Consider the following 25462-nt stretch of genomic DNA (forward strand, 5'->3'; position numbering starts at 1 on the left):
GAAGCATTTTATATATCACAAGCCATTGCATGCCATAGCTTCTCCTTTTCTTGTCCCCTTTATTTTCCCCTACCAGCATAGCTCTCAGATTCATTAACAACCCTTTCATGCCTTCTACAGCCACCAGGAAGAGAAATAAAGAGGTCTGGGAGAATCCAATCTTCTTCAGCTTGTCCTTTTTCACTCTCTTAGCTTTTTTTGTCTGTTTGTTTCTCTTTCCCTCTCTCCCTCCCTCCCTTCTCTCTTCTCTCTCTCTCTCTCATTTTTGTTAGACTGCTCTGCATCAGGCTAGAGTTTCTTTTTCAATTTCCCTCTTCTTTCACTGTTTTTAATTGTTTCAGTGCCTTTGTTTTTCCCTAGACTTGAGCACAGTGGGAAAGGTCAGCTGGCAGAAGAGGGGCTGTACACAGCTGATAAGGCCTTCAGGAGACTGGATTGGAGTCATTAGGCAGCATTCTCTCCCTGAAGTGGTAGAGGCAACACTGTTGCAGGGGGAAGAAAAAAAGAGCTCAATGAGTAGAAAAGGCAACTTATATCAAGTGAGCAGCTTGGCTATGTGAGTGCTAAGCAGTACACTGCTTACCCAGAGCCCTTTTCCAGTGGCAGGTGCTGCCCAGTGCCAGCTCCAGTGACTCTGGGACATTGATAGAAATGTGAATCTGGATGAGGCACACATGCAGGAGGCTTGGAGGAAGGACTCAACTAGGAATTAGGCATCTAACATCCTGGAAATCAAAGCTGTCTCGTTAATATATCTGCCTCATGGTTATTTTACAACTAATGCACTTATATAAAAATCAGAAAGCCTGGGTTCTGGTCTTGGGTATATTGCTGATTACTTTGGGAAAGCATTAAACTATACTAGCCTTATAAAAAGAAGTAGAAAATGTGTGGTTTTTAAAGCACTTTCCATAGATAATATCTAGAATTCATCTTACTGATTTCATTTGCAAAGTAGAAGTGAGGAGGATACCCCTTCTTGGACATGGCTGTGAAAACCAGTTAATTCCTTTTTATGTAAGTACCTTGAGGTAAACCCAAAGTCAAAGCCCTTGGAACTCATCCAAATAGCCTATCAAAAAAATTCATGATGGGCTACTGCAGAGCTTTTAAAGAAATGGACATCTTCCAGAATGGGAAAAAGAATAATTGATATGGATAATACCATGGCATTGCATAATTCTTTTTTTCTTTTTTTAAGAGACAAACTCTTATGCTGTCACTCAGGCTGGAGTGCAGTAGTGTGATCATGACTCACTGCAGCCTCGAACTCCTGGGCTCAAGCAATACTCCTGCCTCAGCCTCCCAAGTAGCTGGGAATATAGACACATGCCACCATGCCCAGATAATCTTTTTATTTTTTGTAGAGATAGGGTCTCTTTGTTGTCCAGGCTGGTTTAGAACTACTGGCTTCAAGTGATCCTCCTGAGTCACCAGGATTGCAGGCATGTCAATATGGCTCAGCAAATTCTTTATGTTTTCAAAACTTTTTTTTTTTATACTTCACAATAACCTGATTTAAAGATACTTCCTACCATAATGTGCCTGAAAAATATGACATGCTAAAATCTGACAGAACTCCTATTTTCACTGTCCACCTGGCACACAACAAGTATTCTCAATAAAGGTTTGCTCAATGAATGAATAAAATGATTGAGTGAATGAGTAACTTAAAGCCTTCAAGTAACACATAGTTAACTGTGTGTATTTGGCTCTCCTTGGTCAAGCCCAGTAATGGTTGGGTACAAGGAGGAATTGGGGTAGATAATGTTGGCCATAAAGGGTATAATCTGGTTATATTGGTAGTTCTGCTGTCTTGCCATAGAAAAGGGAGCCAAAGGGTAATAACTAGAGCTCTGTTACCTTGGGAGGCCCTTGGGAAAGAGCCACTGTCCAGGCTAGCAACCACAGAAGCCCTAGAAGATCATATAGTGAATTGCTTAGCTCCTGCTCTCACTGCAGTGCCTTTTACCCAAAACAAACTCTTGTTTTAGTAGGAGAAGCAACAAGGTTGGAGTTACACCCAAGTCTAGCTTCATTCTAAATTCCCTTGTCAATTATTATTCTAATTGGATGGCCCTGGACCCCTTAATCTCAGCTCCCCTCCTTGAAAACTATCAATAATAATACCTAAATTGGTTGTTGTGAAGATTCTATGAAAGATTAATACAAAGCCAGAGATAAAGCCCTGATACACAATAAGCTTCAAAAATGGTACCTGGCATCATCACTATCATCACCCCCATTTCAGGGGCTCTGGGAGTTTCCTGGTATGAAACAGTGATCGTGATGCTTACTGTCTAAGGTTATAGAATTGAGGAGATGATATTTGTAAAGAGCCTCTTGCAATGACAGGCATGTAGTAGAGAGAAAATAAGTATTGGCTCCTTTCCCTCTCCTTTCTTCTATGATGTCTTCTTTCTTTTCTACTTTAGCCGAGGTAGTGGTACATCATTACTCTTTCATAAAGTGACACAACGTCATTGAGGAATGCTCAAAAGTCCCCAGGAGATGAATGCTCATAGCTGGTTGAAGCAGACGTAGGAGGGTAGCATAGAGGGGAAGGAGGAATGAGCAGCACTCGGGAATGCAAGACAGATCTTTTCTGCCAAACCTAGGTGCACCAGAGGCTCCCATCCTAAAGCTTTTGTGAAGTTTCTGCCTGTTCCTGGAGTTATCCATGTAATCCTTGAGAGAACACTTCTGTTTGTACAAATCATTCCATACAACGTAATTAGCTACTTATAATACAGAGGACACTTGTGATCCCAAATTCAAACAATTGAAAAAGCAAACTCAGTTTATTCATGGTGGTGTACAATGATCATTGATAATGAGCTAGATGACTGTGAGGTGCTATGGAATCTCAAAGACTCTTCTGAATTCTCAAAGGGAGTTCACCTTATTCATAGGATGACTTTAGGTTAGTAGAAAATAATGGCTTTAAAAAGTAATATACCATAGCAATGAATACATTACTTATATTGTTCATGTGATTACTAGTTCTTCAAAAACCAAAATGCCAAATTTAAAAATGATTAGAAATTAATAGCCAACAAAAACATCCCACTAACTCAATGCCTGTTCTTTGCCAATGATTCTAGCTAATGGAGAGTTTTTACTTGATGTGCTTTATTTTTTTACCTTCTGACATCTGATCCATGTAGAATGACCAGCCATCCTGGTTTTCTAGGAACCAGCTATTCTAGTACTGAAAGTCCTGGTGAACTTCTCATTTCTAGGCAAATTGGGATGGCTGGTTACTCTACTTGAAGCACCTGGTGGACCTCTTTTCAGGACAGCACCATGTTTAGACCAACATCTGACTGACAACTCACAAAGAAAAGAATCTCCGGTCCCAGATTATTTATAACTTTTGGATCTTGTTGACAAAGAAAATTTTTATGAAAAAAGAAAATACAGTTGACTACTTTTCTATTTATTTAAATAATAACATTAACAAATTTTGTCTATCATCACTGTCGTTTTATAAGACAGGAAATGACAAAACCAAAAAAGTAGAAAGGAGTAGAATGTTAATTTTACAAGGGTTCTACAGTGATGTGTTTTTCACTATGTTCCCAGTGCCTATCACAGTGTGTGGTGTGGCATAGATCCTACATAAATATTTGTTGAATAAATGAACAGTGTATAAATTTAGCTTTTATTACAAATGTACTACACTCTTCTTATTTTTCTTTTTTTCTTTTATTATTTTGTTTGTTTTTGAGGCGGAGTCTCACTCTGTCGCCCAGGCTGGAGTGAAGCAGCATGATCTCGGCTCACTGCAAGCTCCGCCTCCCGGGTTCACGCTATTCTCCTGCCTCGGCCTCCCGAGTAGCTGGGACTACAGGCGCCCGCCACCATGCCCAGCTACTTTTTTGTATTTTTAGTAGAGAAGGGGTTTCACTGTGTTAGCCAGAATGGTCTCCATCTCCTGACCTCGTGATCTGCCCACCTCGGCCTCCCAAAGTGCTGGGATTACAGGCGTGAGCCACCACTCCCAGCCATTTTTCTAAATGTATTATAGATTGATGAAAACTTTCCCTTAGACCATTGCTTGGGAATCAATAATTGAAATCTAAGTCTGTGGACGGTAGAGTTTTTTGATAGTAAGTTTTTATTGTAAATTATTTTAATGGCATTCTTTTGTTTATGCTAGTCTCATGTTCATTATAGTTGGTGTGGTCCGCCGCCCGTGAGATAATCACTTGGATAAGACCAAGTTTCTGGGCCTTTAAATCAGAGAATCAAGTTCATTTAACGTCCTGTTACATCTCAACTTCTATCCGTAGCAAGATACATCTTTGCAGATACCTACATGGAGAGTTCGCTACATCTGGCAGGGATGAGCCACTGGTCCTCATTTTCTGAATTCCTGGACAATGTTTTTGTGTATTCTGACCAAGTGCTCTTGCTTTTCTTTGTTCTGTTTCATTCATCTACAAAGTATGGTCAGAAACCTTGACCAACTGCTGATATGTACAAATATCACAACCTCTCCAAGTCTGGGATCTCCTACCATAGTTGAGATATCCACATCATTCACAGTTTTGTCATAACTCATGGATAAAAAAAAAATCATTGATGAATCATACCCAGTATTTCTGAAGAGGTTTAGAATTTTGGTTTCATGGATAGCATAGGAAATGTAAATATCCATCATAAATGTCTCTACAAGCTACAAAACTAAACCAATTTGAGTCTTCATGTCAGAGAGTCTTAATATTCTCAGTTTTGTTGTTCTTTTTAATCACAAATCAACTAACCATTTCCCTTTCTGCAGCTACCTTGGCACAATCCCTGAGCATATTTCTGAACTTAGCCCTCTGGGGTCATTGCTCAGATTCTAGCTGTTTGGTCATGGATGGGGTTATTGGGGTGTTGCAGCATCTGTAAATGGTTAAAGGAGAATTAGAGTCAGTGTATCAGGCTCACGCCTGTAATCCCAGCACTTTGGAGGCGGAGGTGGGAGGATCGGGAGGATCAGGTCAGGAGATCGAGACCATCCTGGCTAATTCGGTGAAACCCTGTCTCTACTAAGAAATACAAAAAATTAACTGGGTGTGGTGGCGGGTGCTTGTAGTCCCAGTTACTCGGGAGGCTGAGGCAGGAGAATGGCGTGAACCAGGAAGGCGGAGCTTGCAGAGCCGAGAGTGTGCCACCTCACTCCAGCCTGGGCAACAGAGCGAGACCCTGTCTCAAGAAAAAAAAAAAAAAAAGTGGATTTCCTTATTTATGCTCTCATAATTAAGATTATTTTAGCATTTATATCATGTAGTGAATATACACAATTCCCATGATTTTTCCTATTGTTTTATGATCCATATTTATATCCCCAAGTATATGGTTAATACCTCTAAGTATTTGCAAAAATCTAGCCTTATTGAGCAGATAGAGGTTCCTTTAACAGCTATTGAAGGGTGCTTATACTTTACAAAGTCAGATAATGTATGTGAAAGTGGTTTGGAATATGTGACATGCTATGCGAATGTGTATTTTTTTTTTTTTAAAGAAATGAATAGCTCATCTCCCATAGGCATATTATTGACAGGGGGCTTTTCAAAGGATACACCAACCTAAATAGGAAGCAGCATGATCTAGTGGAAAGCATGTAGTCTTTGGAGGTTAACATTGGCTTGTATTTTGGATCTGCTTCCAACTAGAAATTGTAGAGGATTTAGTCCCTTCTGAGCCTTAGTTTTATCATCTGAAAAATGGGCTAGTAAAACTTTATTTCACAGGGCTTTTGTGAGGGATAAATAAGAAATATACCAAGTATCCTAATAAAAAATTCTCATTTCAGATGAAATATGAGCATGTAGATATGCTATCTCTGTTAATAATTCATTTGTTCTGTGTTGTTTTGAACTCTTGTAACTTTAAATCACTAAAACAGGTTAATTCTTGTCCAATGCTATGTATATTGTGTTTGTTTAATTGGATCATAATACAGGTTCAATAAATGTTAATTTCCTGTTCTTTGTATGCTATAGCAAAAATAAAAAATCTTCTGATGCTTAAAAAGACTGGTAATAGACTGAGATGAAGAAATGACAAAAATGAAATAAATACTTTCTTCTAGTTTTATGCACAATATCAGTACTATAATTGAATATGCAATCACTAAAGATTTTCTTCTTTATTTAGGTTTCTTGAATCAGGTCACTGATTTTTAAGTCTGCGTCCATTTTGGAGAACTCTCCCTCCACACTCCCTTTCAACATATCCCATCCTCTTCCACCTCTCCATTCAGATTCTTTCATTTAATTATTCCAGACCCCGGGAATTAGCAGTCCCTTCTTGAAAGCATTGGAATGGGGCAATTTTAATTTTTATCAGTATCAGCTTCCTCCTCCTCACTGCCATATTTACCTCTTTGGGAGGAAAAGGAAGTGCATATGTAGCTATAAAAGAAGACATAGCCCAGGTTTCTAGAATTTGCACCTCCACATTCTCAGATTTCCCCAGTCTGTGTCTCTGAACAGGGTTTTAATCACTTGGGCTCTTGTCCTTGGCACTGAAAGCTTTAAGAGTACTGCAGAAATGGTAAATTAACCACATTTAACAAAACAGAAAATTTTCATTGTGTCATAAAAAGCCTTATTGATCTTGTCCAGGCATTGACTCCAGGTCCTTTTAACAAGCCACTCTGTCTAGACTTGCAGGCTAGAGCCCACCATGCTAACAAAGGAGGAACTGGGCTGCCCTCCCTCCCCCTGCAGGGGAAGGCTAAGAGGGTGGGCACAGATTTAGGCTTCTCAGGGCTGATTTTCTTAAAGAGCTAGCATGATTTTATTCTGCTGTGGAAAGGAAAAGCATTAGGAGGCTTGTGGCAGATGTACCTGTCACTTATTCCAGACTGCAGCCTTGTTTGACTCTCTGTATCTGCCGTGGAACTCCCCCATGGTAACAGATTAAAGTGTCTTCCATATCCCTCAGCTTCCAGCAACATTTCCTCCTGTTGCCCTTAGGAATCTAGACTGAACTCTGATGCCAAGGTACTGAACAGTGGGTCTCCAGAAAGAGCAGGGAAAGCAACGATGGGGCAGGAGGAGGAATTGGCAACTGTAGAATCACTGTGACCAACGCAACTTCATTTCAGTTCAATTCCGCAGATCTTTACTTAACAAATTTGGGTAAACAGGAGATTTTGAAAAGGCAAGAAAAATTGTAGCTCACAGCGTATGGTTAAAAAGTTGACACCCATAAATCAAGTAACCAAAGAATCATTCAAGATTTATTGGGTGGCTAGATGTTTTATTGGCAGCAGAGATTTAACTTTTCAAAAAATGATAAAGTATTTCAAACATAAAACATATAGAACCTATAGTAGAGGATATTACATATGTTGCTTTACCCATCACTCAGATTGAACAAATCTTAATGTTTTGCCATTTTTGCTTTATATCTTTTTGTAAAGACTTAGTCATGTTCGAATACCTCCCTGGTTCCATTTATTCTCTTCCTCCTCCAAAGTAACCACTACCTGAAGTTGATGGGGAGATTTTCTGTATACATATTTCTTATTCTTGTTACATATGAATAGAGCTGTGGTATCTAATAATTAGTGATCACCGTATAGCTATGTGTGTGTATGTGTATATGTTAGTGGAGGTCAGTTTTATCAACCCCTCACCATTTATATTCATTATTTTCCATATATTCTGGGCTGAAGGAAGGACATGTTAAGTAAAATTCTTTAACACCTTATACTTCCCTGTTCACCACCCAAGCAAAGCTTGGTACCAGTTCTAGATCCCACTTTCCTATTTTAGGATCAGGAAGGTTCACATAATATCTGGTTGTCTTGTTTTCTCTAGATACTTAAAGGTGGGGAGTTATACTGAAAATATAATTTAATTGCAGATTTATTAAGGCAGGAGGTAGATTACATGATCTTCTAAGATTTCTTCTGACACTATGGTGATAATTGTTACAGAGAATTCTTGTTTTCATCTTGGACTAAAGAGATATTTGATAGAAATAAATATTGTAAAGTTCATCTGGTAAAAAATTCATACTTATTGCTTTGAAATATCTAAATATCTGTACGAGTTTTCCAAAATTCTGAAACCTTCATGACTTCTATATTATTTTCTAAACATGTATGTGTGAATATAGTGAGTATCTAATTTTGGTAGCAATTAGGGTTGGTATGTGTGCTACTATATATAAAAAAAATTTCAGATGCTCTACTTCCTGCTCTAGATTCATTGTGGATATTTTTCATTATTATTAATTTTGTTCATATCAAAATTATACAAAAATATACAGTGTTGCTAGGGACACAGACCTCTCCTTTCCAACTCTGTGTCCTTCCTAACATTTTTTTCCTTATGAAGTCCACAGAATGTTGTGTGACAGTGTGGCATTTGCTATTTTGGTATAATAGCCTTAGTTATTGAGTGCTTTTGATGATTCTTTTTGGTCTTGGCCAAGAGTGAAAGGATATGTAAGTTTGTGGGTATGTGTATATTCCACAACTTTTTGTTCAAAAACTTTAAAATTCAATGTGAAACTTATTTTGTGGAAGTCAATTCTGGTTAAGTTCTCCACCATCCTAATTACTCATATACTCTGTGTAACTTCAAGAAATGTATTTTTAGGAAACACTTTGGGCTAGAGCTGGCTTTGCAATTATTGATATATTTTCTTGTCATCGAACTCACGTGGCTCCAGATGTGCCTGTTATCCCTCCAGTCACAGTGAAAGCAACCCAAGGACCAGTTTGATATCCTGAATTTCTCCTAATACCTTTATTTCGGTGCCTATTTCAATGTTTGTTGAGCGCTGAGGTGACAGCCATAACATTTCCCTTTGATTTCTGAACTGATTGTGTAAGACATAAGAGTCAAATCATAATTGTGTCAAGGATCCAAATATCAGTTCTACTGCTGGTAGAGTTAGAGGATGTGGCGTTTACTGCAGTCAAATTGGGCTTCTTTATAATTTTTCCCTTGAATTAAACTCACCTACTCAGCAACAGGTAGAAGAGCCAGACAACTGCAGGCCTTCTTCCATAAGGGCTGAGTTTACTGCGATAGGGATTACTGCTTGCGACCGCCTAAAGGAGATCTCACAAGCCTTGTAGAAAAAAGTAGAATAAAAGGCAGGTCACCTGGGAATACTGATTATCTAATTAGGAAACGTAGAACTAGTGTATCAGACCCTTACTACAGCACCAAGCAGATGAATCACTGCAGGAGAATGAATAAAGGAGAGATGGTCAAAGTGTGACTCCAAAATTATTCTCTTCTGGGGAATGGGGAGGAGATGTTCACATGGAGTCATGGGGGCAGGGAAATGGATTCCCTCTGTAAGATGGACTGCACTATTTGTGTTCAATGCTTGTTTGATTGACTGACCCAGAATTAAAATGAGAAACGAATACTGAAAGAAGCATAATTACAGTTTTGTTTATATGGATCTGGTGGTTAAGGGGAAGTAAAATGTACAGTGCATTGCATAAATGATTGTAAGTGGGAAGACAGGTGTGTAGTACCATTGGCTCAGGTTGTGTATTTATTTTTTCATTTTTAATTTTTTTAGCAACATCCATCCTATCTTAGAAATGTCTCCTGGATCGCTATATTACATAAATTATTATAAGTGGGAAGATAGGCAGTACAATTGTGTGCAGTACAATTGGCAAACAATTGGCTCATGTTTTGTGTTTTTTTTTATTTATTTTTAATTTTTAGCAATATCCATCCTATCTTAGAAATGTCTCCTGGCTCCCTCTTCACATCTCTAGTCATTTGTCCACAAACTGGACCCCTGGTACAATACAAGTATAATTCTGCCACTCATTAGCTGAATTTCTTCTCTGCTAATTCCCCATCCCTAGTGCTCAAGAATGTTGTAGAGAAGGCCCCAGTCTGCATCTTGAACCTATACACGTGTCCATTGCTCTAGCCACCTTGCACTTTTCACCTTCTCCTAAATACTCTGTGCTCTTCTAATGACCACACCAATGGATATGCCGTTTCTTCTAATGAGCATTTCATTCCTCCCTTTGTAGGTAAACTCCTATTCATAACTCAAGACACATTTTAAGTATGACCTCCTGTATGGAACCTTCTCTTATGCCCAGGTTCAGTTATTCTCTCTTCTGTGTGCCTATATCACCTACCAAACACTTAACTACACTGGTAATTATTTGCTTGTGCATGCCTTCTCAACAACAACAATGATAGCTAACACTTCTATGGCTGGGAACTGGGCCTAGAACTTTATTGTATTCCTGCCTCACAGCAACTCTATGAAATATGTACTATGGTTATTCCCATTTTGTAAATTAGAGAAAGAAGGGTTAGAGAAGTCAAGTAATAAGCTAAAGTTCCATAGATTTAGGTAAGTTTCAGAGCTGGGTGTCAAACCCGCGTCTGTCTGATTCAAAGCTTTTATCATTACAGTTCATACCGTAAATCCACTGTTCAGCCAGGCAGAGTGCCCTGTTAACATGAATCTGTTGTCAGGGCCTGGCACATAGCAGGTATTCAAAATTTTTCAGCTTTACAATTCCTTTTTGTCTGTAAAATGTCAGCTAATGATTTATACTTACAAGGTTGCCATGTGACTTAAGTGCATTCAGCACTGAACACATTACCTGGTGCATAGTAGGCACCTGTGAATCTTTACTTCTTAAGTGAATAAACAAAAATGTAACTTTTATTGTAATGCAGTTGACAGCAATTCAGTCTTTAGGATACCATTAGCTTTCTAGTGATTTCAGTGAAGCGTGGTTTTCCAGGCCATTCTTCTGTGGACGGAGGCAGCTTCCCTCACCAGGATGCTGGCTGTTTATTTTCCAACTGACAAGTTGATTTACTATTTTCCTTCTCATCACTTTCAAGAAGCATCTGCAGGCTAGTGAGTGACCCAGGCAGTGTGGAAAAGTCCATTTATTTCTCTGCTGCGTCTTTCCTATAGAGAGTCTGAGGATAAGGGTTGGAAATGGCCTCAGGAGGTCAGATTTCCTGTGTGTTTTCTTTTGTAGTGCAGGATTGCTCAGGGCAACACAATTTCCTGTCTGCTGGTACACTCTGCTTTTAAAATACCTGTGTGATGGGATGTGGCAGGTAAAGGATTTTGTTGTTTGTCCTTGGGGGATGGCTCTGCAGTTTGATCTCTCTTAATGCTTTCTTTGGCCCTAAAATACATTGTAAGGGAAATGAGACAGGGAGAACCAAGAGTGCAGTTCACTTGTGCAATCTTTTGCCTTTCAACACAATCATTCTGTTCCTCCCTAAATTCTAGCAGGAAATGTCGTTAAGTGTACAATAGAATTCACTCCACTAAAAGGATTTCTACTTTCCCCTCATTTTTGCAAATATGATCATCTCACAGCTCAGCAGATAACTTGGATGTCTGCTCACAGCTTCCTAAGAGGCTCTTAGAGGTAGGTGTTCCTGTTCAGTGTATTGGATTCTTAGCAGGTTGGATAGTAAGGAAACAGACTTGTAGAGGAATGAACTCATACTTGCCATATTTTTTTTTTTTTTGCCAGCAAAAATACTCAAATTGCTGTTTTAGCTCAAGATACCTTTCAGCAATAAGGGTATATGCAGCCCCTCCATCCCCCAGGAATGAGTAGAATTGTGCTATCGTGGACTTATTCCCTAGACATTTATTTCTGCAGTTGTGTACCCTTTTGCCTTGGACCCATTACTTCTTTTGTCATTGCTGAGGCTTCTTTGCCTGGAAAGCACTGGCCAGAATTGGGTGATCTGTGAGTTCGTGACTTGAGAACCTTCAACCTCTGATTGCAGTTGCACTGGTGGAGAAGGCACAATATAGCCCCTGCTGGGTTTGTCTTCACCGAGAGCAAATGAGTTCACAGGGTGGCCACAAGACCACAGGCCATCTCTTTGCCTAGCAGGCAAGGCAATAGTAGTCCATGTGTTTTTTTGCCTCATTAGTTTCCAGGTGGGCCAGGCCAGGATGGGCAGCCAGGTTATCTTTGCATGAATACAGGCTAAAGTACTGCGCTGTGCTGCTGTTTGAGGCCAGTTTGAAGGACAAAGGCTGCATGCTACAGTGAGAACAATTTCGCTGTGTCTCTGAGGCTCATCATCAGGAAGCTGGCTCCCACTCCTTTTCTGGAGCTCAGCAGGTGTTCTTCACAGGACCACTGACTACAGCCACTTCAGAGGGGTCAGCATTTTAACAGGCTCTTCTAAGTATCTAAAAATTCCATTTCTAAGGCTCTCTGTTGGAGGTAAAGAGTGTTATCTTCTCAGATTGGCTTTTTCTTTTCAGTTTGGTGCTGAGAATTTGGAAGGAAAGTCAATGTACTCCCCTACTTGCCTGCTTGGTTTCCTGCTGCCTACCAGGGCTCTTGCCTACCATTGTCACTAGTTTTACCTTTCAACAGATTTAACTTCATGCAGCTGCAGAATATCAGATACAGGGTGCTAGGCATCTGCTTTGGGAATCTGAGTTTCTGGCAAAGTAGTGGTATGGTGTAGTAGCAAAAGCAATGGAATGAAAATCATGGCATTACAGTTTTGGAAATGGCACTCTGTAGTACCTTGGACGGCCCCTGTAAACTCTGTGTGTCTCTATTTCCTCACATTGGTGTAATCATAGCAAAATGACCTCACAGAGCATTGAGAGAATACCAATAATAATTAAGAAAGCATTTGGAAATCCACGACACATCTAGATACATGTAAATGCCTGCTTGCAAATGGTCCTAGAATCCTTCTTTATCAATGCCTGACGTGTTTTCATTTTCAGTCCTTTCTTGACTAATTCTTTGTCTTTTCCTGTCAAATTTTACCTTTGGTCTTCGGCTTTCCAATGATTGCACTTGGATCTTAAGTATCCACACTTTGGTTTCCTCCTGTGTTCTCTGGCTTGCTGGTGTCTCTGCCTCTCTTAGGTTGTTCTGCAAGGAACTTCTGCTTACATTCTTGCCCAGTGAAGTGCAAACCTCACTATATCCGGGAACTATATCAACATCTAGGCTGAACCAGTTCCAGGCAACCCCTGAAAAAGTAGTTCAAATGTATTTCTAAAAGATTATGCAATCTCTTAAAAATACAGATTGAATCCTTCTATCCCTCTCAGTAAAATTATGCAGTGGTTCCCTGTAACTTATAGAAGTTCAATTTTTTTGCCCTCAAAGCCCAGTCTGGGTTTTTAAGACACCAAGCCATAGGAATGGCAGGCCTAATTAAACAGTTATATGCATTTTCCCCACACTTCTTAGATTGCATAGTAATAAAATATAACACTGAGTATTTTAATCTGCTTTGGAATTTCTCAGAGAAATAGAGTGATAATAATATATAAATTATAAGTTGGGTGTCTTTTGGGGGAAAGGAGTGAAGAACAGAATTAAGTAAATGCTTATTAATACTAAGTATGTATCAGTATTGATTTATCCAGCCATTTGAAAGATCAGTACTTTATATATCTTATACAAACTGATTTAAAATCTTGAATTATACATATCTAGATTGCATCTAGTGTTTAATCAATTGGACGCTTACGAATAATGGATAAATGATTTTTTGTCATACAGAATTGAGCTCTGCTTTTCATGCAGTGAGAATAACACTTTTCATTTTTACACTTATGCAATTGATTGTAAACTTTGGGATAATATAATTTAAATGGAGCTAAACAGTCCATTAGCTATGTCAGTGCCTCCTCTCTTGCCAAGCTGTAGTTTTATGCTAAGCTGTTGTGTACTGTGTTACATAATCCCCTGCATTCATTTTCTCCACCTGTTTAGCTTGAATATATACAAGGTGACTGCATTGTCTCTTCAACCTCCTTCTCAGTATAAACACCAAGTATAAACAGATTTTGGGTGCTATTTTGTTTTTTCTAATGGAGGATTCAAAGGATTGAATAAGGTTAGAAATGCATGTTTGTCACTATTTGGTTTTGCCCGTTTTAGTTACCCTTACTGTCAACTTAGTGTGATTTTCAAGGTGATAAGAGAGTGGTTGAGTCTCAGCTACTAGAAGGAAATTAAGATAGATTGGGGGTCTTATAAGAAAAATCATGTCAGTTGTGCAAGTGTACAAAACAGTGATTTCTTCAAGGTCCTCATTTTTTTCTCCTTCTCCTTTCTAGCCCTTGATATGCTCTTTTAGAGACTGGGTTATTGGGAGGCGGAGGTTGCAGTGAGCTGAGATCGCGCCACTGCACTCCAGCCTGGGTGACAGAGAGAGACTCCATCTCAAAAAAAAAGGCTGGGTTATGCATTTCTAGTGCCTCTTACAACATAACGTGTAGGGAAAATTATTTTATCACTTGAAAATGATATAAATTTGCTTATGTAGGATACGACTTAGAGAGAATATGTCAGTTGTCTATTGTTTGTTGACCAATGGAGGAGATATCCCGACAGGGTAATGCTGATCTTGGTAGCCTCCTCTGACTCAGGGATGAGGTAAACTGAGAAAATTCTTCGTTGGATGAAAAGATTGGGAAGGTTGTGAATGGTTACAGCAATTTCTGTTAAATATTTGCAAAGGAAGGCACTTCGCCACATAAAATCTTCATCGGTGTATTTGCATGGAGATTAGCATAAATATGCATGTGATTTGCATAGGCCTTTTCTTCCTCACATTGGTTTTAGTTCTTATTTATTTATGGTGATATTCTCTTCTCTACACTGATGCCATTTTTTCCCTCTATGGCCTCCCACATAAAAGAAGTGTTTTTGCTTTAAATACAGATCTAGGGAAACATTTCTTTTGGTGAATGAGTGATTCATGTAAGGTGAGAGGAATTGGTTTCTGGCTCAGTTTATTCAAAGTTTGGGATGGTTTGTCAGTCAATGTACCGTTCCATGGAATCATTTGTGGCCTTTGACAAGACAAGTAGGAGCATCTGGAATGTCCAGAGTGATGGGCAAAGGGAAGATAATGAGTGTTTAGACTAAGAAAAGCCCAGACATGCCCCAAGCCCAGAGTACCACAAACTAACTGTGTTGTCTCGGGCAACTCACTTATTTCTAGTCATCAATTTCTTCCATAATAAAATAAGGACATTAAATCAGGCCATCTCTAAAATCCCTTATAGCTCTAAAATTTATTATTTTGACAGACTCCTTGCTCTAATTATATAAAAAATATTAAGCACCATGTAGCACATTAAATAATATCTGGTGCCTTGCTGTTCTGTGTCAAACTTTTCCCCTTTGAAGGGTACTGGATGATTAATTTAAGCTTCTCTTTATAGGCACTACTTTCCTTGCTCATTTATCTCAGTTCAGTGGGCACACAAGGTATAACTTAAATGTTTATAGAAGACACCCATTAATATACCACTTGTGGTGCCAAGGACGTGCACAGTAGTTGGCTCTGTAGAAAAAGAGCTTAGTTGTGATAACGCCGTTTGATTTGTCACCTTCTACTCTAGATCTGGGTCACCTCCAGGTCTCCTGAACAGGGGCTTATCCAATTGCATTTTAACAAAGATGTTTCTTCAGAAATGAGGGGAGAGATCATGACAATAGACAGAACACTAGGGGATTGGATAGATCTACTTCAAACATGCAGACAGTGTTGAATCTCTGCTTTATTATTTTGGGGGGGCTATTTCTGCTAAAATCCAGCATGCGTTATGTGCTCACTACTTAAACATGTGCAAGCTACCCTGTGAGCATTTATAGGTGAACAGGTCTCTTTTGCTTATACCAGTGTGTGTGCAAGCAGACATATGCAGGTAGACACATATGACTGGGCTGCTCTGAAACACACAAGAGAAATTTGATCTCTTCTTTAATTCCCTGGAGTATGAAGCTGAGGTTGATGTTTTAATGATCTCATAATGCTAAGATTAATTTAACAATATGTAGTGGCTAGTAGTCTCTTCACATTATAAAAGCGTCTCCTTTTTACAGCTCTTACTTTATGATGAGAAAATATTTATTTTGCCTAAGAAGTTTACCTGGGGCTGTGATGGTTGATACAGATCTGAGCTGAAGCGGACTTGGCTTTGGTTAATAAGCCTGGATTGTAGTTCCGGCAGGGAAAATAGAATTCTTTCAACCTTATTTTGTAGCCTCCAATCTTTAGAGGGAAACTGTATATCTCAACTATTGTTGCCATTTTCTTTTGGTAATGAGGTACGTTTGATAGCTTTTGACCAACTCTGGTATGAGTTAGACCATTCTAAGTAAGGCTATCTGGCAAGAGGACAAATGGAATTTCATAACACTGTGTGTCAAAATTATAAATTGAAAAAACAAATAATTAAAGAAAATATATTTCATCCTCTTACCTTGACAAATATACCTTTATAACTACTTGGAAAGCCAGGTTCAAATTTAGAATTTTTGGATTCCTTGGAGTTCTGCATTGGGAAATAGCAGCACAGGGGGAACCAGCCAACCCCTAGTCCTCAGCCTATGGTCTGCTCCCTTCTCTTCCCACCTTTGGCTTTGTCCTATATCATGCCCCAGCCTCATGGACAAGCCCTATCCACATTTCTGCAAGTAGTCCCCCATGGCTGCTCCTCAGACCTTGCAAGATGTATGGTTTGCCTTTAGAAAGATGGATCCAGGGCTGGGCGTGGTGGCTCATGCCAATAATCCCAACACTTTGGGAGGCCAAGGTGGGCAAATCACAAGGTCCAGAGATTGAGACCATCCTGGTCAACATGGTGAAACCCTGTCTATACTAAAAATACAAAAATTAGCCAGGCATGATGTTGCACGCCTGTAGTCCCAGTTACTTGGGAGGCTGAGGCAGGAGAATCGCTTGAACCCGGGAGGCGGATGTTGCAGTGAGGTGAGATCACACCACTGCAATCCAGCCTGGTGACAGAGCAAGACTCAAAAAGAAAAGAAAAAGAAGGAAAAAGAAAGATGGATCCAGGGAAGAGGCCTGCACAAGCCCTGAAAAACAGGCTTAAGGTTTTTTGACTGGGCAATGACAAGGTCCCAGTCTATGAACTATTGTCTTGAAAGAGAATATGGGCTCCAGTAGAATGCGATCTTGGCCCCGTGGAACCCTAGTTCCGTGGGGAAGGATAGTTCTGTGGGGAAGAAGAGAATGCCATATTAGCCCCGTGGAACCCTAGTTCTGTGGCCATAGGATAGTCCAACCAGGGTCATCTAAAACAGGATACCCTAGAGCAGAGAGTCTTGAGTTTAACAGTGGTATTGCTGTCTTATCAAAACATACCAAATTCATTCTCTTCCCTTCTCCTTACCTGCTATATCACCTGCTCAGGTCTAACCCCCTGCTTAACAACCCAGCCATGTTCCACGGGGCTTGGGACTGTACTATAGAAACCAAAGTTAGCTGAGTTATTGATGGATGAAAATCAGAGCCAGATCTTTCAGGGTAATTGATTTTTTAGTTATTGGTCAATAAAAGCTACCTGAAGCTAAAGAGTCCTTTGTCAGAACAGTTAATTATCCATTCGAAACCAGCTCTTCTACGAGCATTTAAAAGCAATTCCTGAAGCAAAAGCAACTTGAGCCTCACTTGATCATTTTGCATGAAACGTCCCTTTAGGTTTTTCTTTGAGAAAATGTGAAAGAAAGGCAGCAAGCTCTTTTGCACCATCTTGTTTGTCTTCTACCCTCGTGTGGACACGTCGTTTCTCTGCAGTCACCCCTGCTGCTGGTTTCCCGGGTGTTTCGATATATGACTTGCGGAAGAATGGAAGGGAGTGCTGTGTTGGTATTAGCACAAGAACAGGGGCAGTACCCCTGCGGTGTGTTCTCTTTGGTATTTGCATAGATCTGACTCTTGCCAGACAAGTGTTGACTTCTTTCCTCTTTTCTTTTCCTATAGCTCGAGAGGAGAATGTGGCCACTTTCCGAGGCTCAGAGTATCTGTGCTACGACCTGTCTCAGAACCCGATCCAGAGCAGCAGTGATGAAATCACCCTCTCCTTTAAGACCTGGCAGCGTAACGGCCTCATCCTGCACACGGGCAAGTCGGCTGACTATGTCAACCTGGCTCTGAAGGATGGTGCGGTCTCCTTGGTCATTAACCTGGGGTCCGGGGCCTTTGAGGCCATTGTGGAGCCAGTGAATGGAAAATTCAATGACAACGCCTGGCATGATGTCAAAGTGACACGCAACCTCCGGCAGGTAATGGCTGAGGGGAGAGAATGCCTGGAAGGCTCATCCTAGGTGGCTGGGTAGTAAGTTTGTGAAGCAGGTGACGGGTGTGAGGTGGAGAGGGGTGGAGATTCAGGGATAGAGATGTTAAAGTCTAGCTTTCTCCCAGTCTTCGCAATTTCACATGGAAAATTATTAAAATATGTTTCTCCGCATACTTCAATTCTCCCTCTGTGCTTGTTATTTAAGAAAAAAAAATCAGTTGTATAGATAATAAAAGTTGTAAGTACTTTCATTCCTTTTATTCTGCTTTCCTTTTATCATTTTCTTAATTACATTTGAATCTTATCGTATTATTGTTAAATTCAATTAGGGACGGCATTTTGTTTCTGCAGTTTCGTAGATTTTCCTCATTCTTTGAATATATGTTTTTCTTTTTAATTAAGTTAGCCATTGCCACAATGCCATAATTTTAATTCCTTCCAGAAAAAGTCTTCCTTTTTCTCTTTTAATTTACTACCCTTTCCCAACTATTTTTTTTTTCTTTTACGTTAATCTCTAGCTTTGGAATTAATTAGCCGGGATCTTTCTGAATTCCTCTGTTTCTCTGTTCCTTGATGCGGCGGTCCTACTCTATTGCCCCTGTCTCTCCCTCCGAGACTCTTCAGTTGACTGGGAGGCCTGGAAAGTGGAAGGACCCAAATAAAAAAGTCAACTTTGGAGCAGCCCTTCCTGGTTCTGTCCGTGCTTGGGAAGTCCCATCGCTTGCCGATTCTAAGCAGGCACCTCCGTCAGGTGACAACATTCTCAGAAAGCCTTAGCCAAGTGAAGCTGTTTTCAATTTCATGACTAATAATAATGATAACAATAATAATACCTCATCAGCCCACGTCAGTGAAAGAAAACCATTTCCTATAAAAATCAAAGTCTGTGCTGAGGCTGACTTTTCCAGCTTGCCATTGTTACTTGGTTTTCCTATTTGCTAATCTGTCATTAAACCCAGTTGGATGGTATCCAGGCTTTATTAACCAGAAAACACTATACTTTCTGAAGTGCTTATCAAACAGTGCTTACCAAATTTCCTTCTGCCATATGATTGATCTAATGCCTTCTAATGTCAATGTGAAAGCATAAGAAATGATAGGTGTTTGCCTATGTTTTCTGTTTGATTAAAGTGTAACTCCTTACTAATGCTAAACAAATGGTATAGGCTGGCACACATTTGAAACACATTTCCACACTTAGGTATGTCAAGGAAGCCATCCTGTTGGGAGATTACAGTTATCTCAGGTAAAAATACCAAATGACATAAGACTTAGAGTCCCCAGTCATCTCAACATTCATGAATCTGATATTTTTGAATATTGTTCTGTGTTTTTCCTCTAAGGCCAAAGAACTCTATTGCTAATATCTTCTTTCATCATTCCCCATCCATACTTACCCAGGAGAGAACGTCTCAACTGTCAAGAGAACCCAAATCAAATATCCATTTGCTGATACATAAGGGCTTGTTACATGTGAGCTGCAAAGACTAGATCTGAAAGTGAAATACAACCTTTTGCTAGTTTTGATTGGCAGGTACAAAATAACACCCTTTAGGCATTAATCAGTGGAGGAGAGACTTTTCATGTACTTCAGAGCACAATCAGGTCATGGTTCTCACCAATTTGTTTCTCTAACTCTCTCCCACCACCCTTCCTTGCCATTCTGGAATGATTCCAATTCTCATGTGAAAGGCTCACTTTTGTTTCTACTAAAAACACTTTTCTAAAATAGTATCAGGCCCACTTAAGTCCTTTAAATGGAGAGAAGATAAACCAAACTGTAATTCAAATATTGTTTGTGCTGTTTTAATCAGAGCGGCTAGAGGAAAACCACCCTGGATGTTTTTCCCGCCCCTGCCCCTCGTGCTCTAAGGCCCAATTCTGCTCTGTGCCCTTGGGCAAGCCATTTGACCTTTCTCCACCACAGTCTCCATTTGCAAAATGGTGATTACAATCTTCTGCAGCCATGTGTGGTGGCTAAATATGCAAAGCACCTTATGTTCCAGAAGGATTATGAGCTCATCCATGGTCTGGGTATAGACGTACTGTGACGTGCACATGATCTACAGGCTGAGCATTCTGTTTCAAAGGTTACTGCATCTGTCTGGTGCCAAGGATGCAGCTAAGTGCAATTCTCTGTGCTAGACAGGGGTACAGAGGCCCTACAGTATTGGGGGTATTTCTTGGCAGAGGGAGTATTAATCTTCTGTGAGAAAGTGAACCTAAAATTGAACCTCATTGAAATTCTGACTAAATTTTGCAACCAAATGCAATTTATTGAAAGAGGAAAATCTCTTAAAAGCAAAGTTGATTTTGCAAATTCAATTATTTTAATGTGAATAATGTAAGATTATTATTTTGCCCATTAAAATAATATTTATAACATCTGTTTGAGTTCCCTAGGATACATTTGAATGGTGGGACATTCCTGTCTATTTCAATTAAACTATAAATAGCTCCATAAATATTTGACAACAAACTTATAGCAGCCTTATTCATTCATATTTTTGGTAAGATTGAATGGCTTTTATGGCAAAAATTCATCTGAGTAAAGTTTACCTGGGGTTTGCTGGAGTACTTACTACCAAATGGAGCAGAACTCTCCTCATTTCTTCCTTCATGATCATCTATTCATGGTTTTGCCTTTAAGCCAGGTCAGGACCAAGGCCAGGTATTTTATTATGGCTTACAATTAAAGGAAGGAATGTGGACTACCTGTATCTGTTGCAAACTATTACTGGGATTAGGGACCAAGGTAGTGAGGAATTCGTGTGTTTGTATGTGGTAGTGGGTGGTAATTGGTCCTTGACCTTGCCTAACTCCAAGGTCATGGCTATAACTTTCATGGCTTTACCTCTACGTGTTAACTTTTGTTAAACCACAAACACAAAACTGAGGTTACCAGCCTTCCAGTCTTCCAGAGGGCTTTTCTAATCATGTTTAACCTGCCAGTCTTCCCTCCTATCCATACAATAAATTACATAAAAGCTTGAAAAGCATTGTTCAAGAGGAATTGGGGGAAAGAGATTCCAAAACATTCTGGCAAAGTAAACAAATTGATGACCTTATTGAGTAATAAAGAAGATTCTAACTTTTTTGATGCATTCTATTAATTCTAAACTGAAAGAAAAATGTTCCTCTCTGGTTGCACATATCCACAAAAATCAAGTAGGTTGTAGATGTTTAATTATCCATGGAAACCTAGAGTACACTACATAAGGCAGACTTTCTGTGCTAGGTTTGATCTGTAAATGTTTTAAGTTTTTTCCTTTTTGGGAGGAAGTCATGATCATTTATCTACCTTGTAGTCATAGTCAGATGTGAAAAAAATAAACCCCAAAATATTTGTATTTCAGTTCTTTGTATCTATTTATCTACATGTGGAATGGTACCTGTTGGGGTCTTTCCTTTCGGAAGAGGTGGAATGGGTTTGTGTTAGAGGGTGGGAAGGGAGTGGGCGGTATCCATTCAGAAGAGTCCTTGGGAAGTAAGTATGGTGCTAATTGTAGCGGGTGAGGTCTGGTCTGAGAGAGGTTTGGAAGAAGCAGGGAGCTGCAATGGCATGTAGACTGCAGCTCCTTTTCTGGCTGTGCCCCAGGTGGCATGGTTTTCCATAGAGTCCTGGTCTCATTGTCTTCCCCCCACTCTCTTTTTCTGTGTCGGGTGCCTTTTTTTTGAGAAACTAACACAAGATCATTCATGCAATGTGTCATTTTACTAACCGACTAATGTACTAACACCCTAACGACTCATCTTTGTTTTTAGTTTTTTTAATTAACAATCGTTCTGTTCACAATTTTTAATTTCCTTTCTTCCCCCTTCTCCGCAAAGCACTCAGGCATCGGACACGCTATGGTAAACAAACTACATTGTCTGGTAGATATCATTCTTATTGTCTCTTTTTTTGGGTTTGCCGTGTGTTGCCCCCGTTTTCCTCTCCAACCCCCCCTTTTATCCTCTTTAGACTCATTTCTTCTTTTAAGATTTTTGTTCAATTAAATGCAAGCCTTTCTTTTCCTTAAAAAAAAAAAAAAAAAAATGGAAGGGGATGCACTGTCCTAAAAATGATATTTGGTTGAATTTTGTGGGGAAGGTTTTCTTTTCTCTAGTTTTCAGTTTTTTTCCCCCCCAAAAATGCTTTTCTTTCTTTCTTTCTTTCTTTTTTTTTAAAGTATCTCCATTTGGCTAAATCTGTTTTGTTTTGTTTTCTTATTTTACAACTTCCAAGTTACATACTAGAGACAACAGAGATTTATAGTGAGAACTTTCTGCTTTCTGTGCCTTCCTCTCCCTCTTACTCTTCCTCTTTTCTTTTTTTCCTCCTTTCCCACTCCTTAGTCCCTTTTCTCTTTCCCTTTTATGTGGCCACGGCTGCCACAGGTGATCTGGGGAGGAAAGTACTCAACTTCCTAGACTCTTTCTTACCCTTCTTTTACCTTACTCCCCTACCGTGGCCAAAAGGATATCCACGAGTTTTGTTCTCCATACAAACTCTGCATGGCATGTTCCTGTCTCGTGAATCTTCCTACCTACATCAGAATTTGTTTCCTCATTTTCCTCCTCATTACTAACAACTTACCAACCATCAACCCAATTTCACTTTCTTCTCTTTTATTTTTCCCCACTCTTCATTCTCCTTTCATCTTTCATATATTTTGGGGTTGGGTTTGGACTTTTTCTTTTCTTTTCTTTTCTTTTATTTAGTAAGGGAGGTGGCAGGCAGAGAAAAGACTACCTTTTAGTTTTGAATGCTTTTTTTTTCACTTCCATCTTGTTCTTCAGTTTGTTCAATGCATGTAAGTGTGAAGTGGATTTTTATTCTTTCCCTAATTTCTCCCCACCCTTTCCCAGTTTTGTTTTTCTTCCGCCTTCTCTCTTGGTTCCAGATGATTTCTGCATGGGTGTATCGGTGTATGGTGTGTGCATGCTTTGAGGCCCCATCGTTTCTCTCTGCCCTCTGCTCCTTTCATGGATGTTGGGTAAAAGGGTGCTATTTCTTTTCTGTGGGCATTATTATTTTTATTGTTTTGGTTATTATTCCTCATCATTCCTTTTGTTGTTGTTGTTAGAGTTGCCTTTTTGGTTTGGGTCATTTCTTCCCTTGGAGGTGGTGATGGGAGCCAAGGGAGGGTAGGGGTTGGTGTCCTGGGGCAGTCCATGGCATGTATCATCCATGACCATATCAGAATCAAGACCCTTCTCCTTCCCTCCCTGAATGCATGTTTGTCAGCGTGGTGTGAGCCAAAATAAATATATTAATAACAATAAAGATAAAAGAAAAGAAAAAAGAAAAGAAAAGAAAAAAGGAAAAACAAAACCATCAACAACCAAAGACCAACCCCTAACAAACTTCATCATCAAATGTCTTCTTTGCTGTTTTTCACTACCACCATGAATAACAATCATGTAACAAATAAGCAATCATTTTAGCAATGAACTGAGACAAGTGATATCGTCTGAGGATGGTTCCATTTTCTAGCCTGACTGTGTAAAGATTGCAATGGGTAGAACAAGGTGCCCGGCTTGGAAATTCTAACAAAGTCTTCCATGAGTCTGCAGGGAAATACTGAAGGCTTGAGACCCAGGGAGGCAGACCAGAAAATGGAACTTGGCTGCACATACCAAAATCAAATCAAATTAGAAAGTATACCTCATGAAAATCTTAATGAAAGTGATGCCACAAGTAGGGGAAGCCACTGCCTTATGTTAGGATCGTAAGGTCATTGTTGGGATTTTTTTTGTCCCTATGTCCCTCCACCAGGTGACAATCTCTGTGGATGGCATTCTTACCACGACGGGCTACACTCAAGAGGACTATACCATGCTGGGCTCGGACGACTTCTTCTACGTGGGAGGAAGCCCAAGTACCGCTGACTTGCCTGGCTCCCCTGTCAGCAACAACTTCATGGGCTGCCTTAAAGAGGTAAAGTTCACCCAACTCTATTTAATGCACCATGTGATTGTTTCATTTATAAACAAATGACATGTCTAAATCAATGACTGGATCTGTCCACAAATCTATGAAGTGATAGATTGCAGCATAAATGACCTTGGACTTGAAAGTAGGTATCCTACATTTTCATTCCCGCTTAAGCTGGTTGCATGACCTTGGGTTTGTCAATTTAGTACTGTGTTAGTCCATTTTCACGCTGCTGATAAAGACATACCCAAGACTGGGTAATTTATTAAGAAAAGAGATTTAACTGATTCCCAGTTCCACATATCTGGGGAGACCTCACAATCATGGCAGAAAGCAAGGAGGAGCAAGTCACATCTTGCATGGTGGCAGGGAAGAAAAACTTGTGCAGAGGAACTCCTTTTTATGAAGCCATCAGATCTTATGAGACTTATTCACTATCATGAGAACAGCATGGGAAAGACCCGACTCCATGATTCAATTACCTCCCACTGGCTTCCTCCCACTGGCTCCCTCCCACAACAGGTGGAAATTGTGGGAGCTACAATTCAAGATGAAATTTGGGTGGGGACACAGCCAACCATATCAAATACCCTGTGGTTCTCTTTCCTTATCTAACAAATTGAGGCTCTTATCCCACAGATGGCTGTGCTTATAAATTAAATGCAATCACACAGGTGAAAGGCCATTGAAATCACAAGGAACTAGATGAGTGTAAAGTTTGATTTTTGTGAGTTTGACCTGGCAAATAGGAAAGCTCTAGCTAAAAGTAGCTCAATTTGTTGTTGTGTGCCCTGTCTAAAATATAACATATGTATTATTTTACCTTCACTAAGCCTGGTGTTCCCAAGGGTCTCATTATTTGAGATGAAAGAAAATTCTTATAATGTAACATTAAGGCTCAGAAGACTGGTTTTTCCTTTTCTTCTTCTTCTTCTTCTCTGAGAGCTAGTAGCTGTGAAAAAACAGTGGGACTTTGCCATTACTCATTTATTACCATTGTAGCTGATGTGTTGACACCTCTGTCTGAGAGCAAAAGGAGCTTCAGCCAAGTGTAAGTGCAACCTCTAAGGTCAATTGTTGAGGCAAAAAGAATCAGATTTAATTTGGTAGAGCTCTTTCAGAACACTGTGGCATCAAAGCAGTGCATTGCACATTTTGTTTAAGCTAAGCTTGATTGCGTAAGTTATCTATACCATCTCCCTCGGGACATTTCTTGAGAAGCAAACAGTGTTCCTTCTTGTAGATAACAATCCCTTGTGACATCTTATGAGTCTCCTCTCAGGGCATATGTTTTATTCTTATTACGGTTATTTGAAATTTATTGAGCATCATTTGTATATGAGATGGCACTGTCCATGCGTTCATTCATGCCACTGCCCTGTGAGCCTTGTCCAGGCAGAAATTGTGTCTGTTAGGCATGGCACATAGATGCATAATAAGAATTTGTTTGTC

At 39.7% G+C, this 25462-nt stretch overlaps 1 protein-coding gene across 47 annotated transcripts in view; it reads left to right on the forward strand.

Moving 5' to 3' along the window:
- Nucleotides 1-25462, forward strand: part of NRXN3 (neurexin 3) — a 1719470-nt gene that overhangs the window by 477873 nt on the left and 1216135 nt on the right. For 34 of the 47 annotated variants that reach the window (XR_010588584.2, XR_010588585.2, XR_010588583.2 and 31 more), the window contains 3 exons: nucleotides 17775-18076; nucleotides 21922-21945; nucleotides 23852-24013. Coding sequence is in view for 43 of the 47 variants with exons in the window: in XM_005561918.5 (XP_005561975.3) it covers nucleotides 17775-18076; nucleotides 21922-21945; nucleotides 23852-24013 (488 nt within the window). In the remaining 4 variants the exon portion in view is untranslated. The remainder of the gene's footprint in view (nucleotides 1-17774; nucleotides 18077-21921; nucleotides 21946-23851; nucleotides 24014-25462) is intronic. The other 13 variants (XM_065549147.2, XM_065549151.2, XM_065549159.2 and 10 more) reach the window with 1 other exon arrangement.

The sequence above is a fragment of the Macaca fascicularis genome, chromosome 7, assembly GCF_037993035.2.
Source record: "Macaca fascicularis isolate 582-1 chromosome 7, T2T-MFA8v1.1".
NCBI classification, from domain to species: domain Eukaryota; kingdom Metazoa; phylum Chordata; class Mammalia; order Primates; family Cercopithecidae; genus Macaca; species Macaca fascicularis.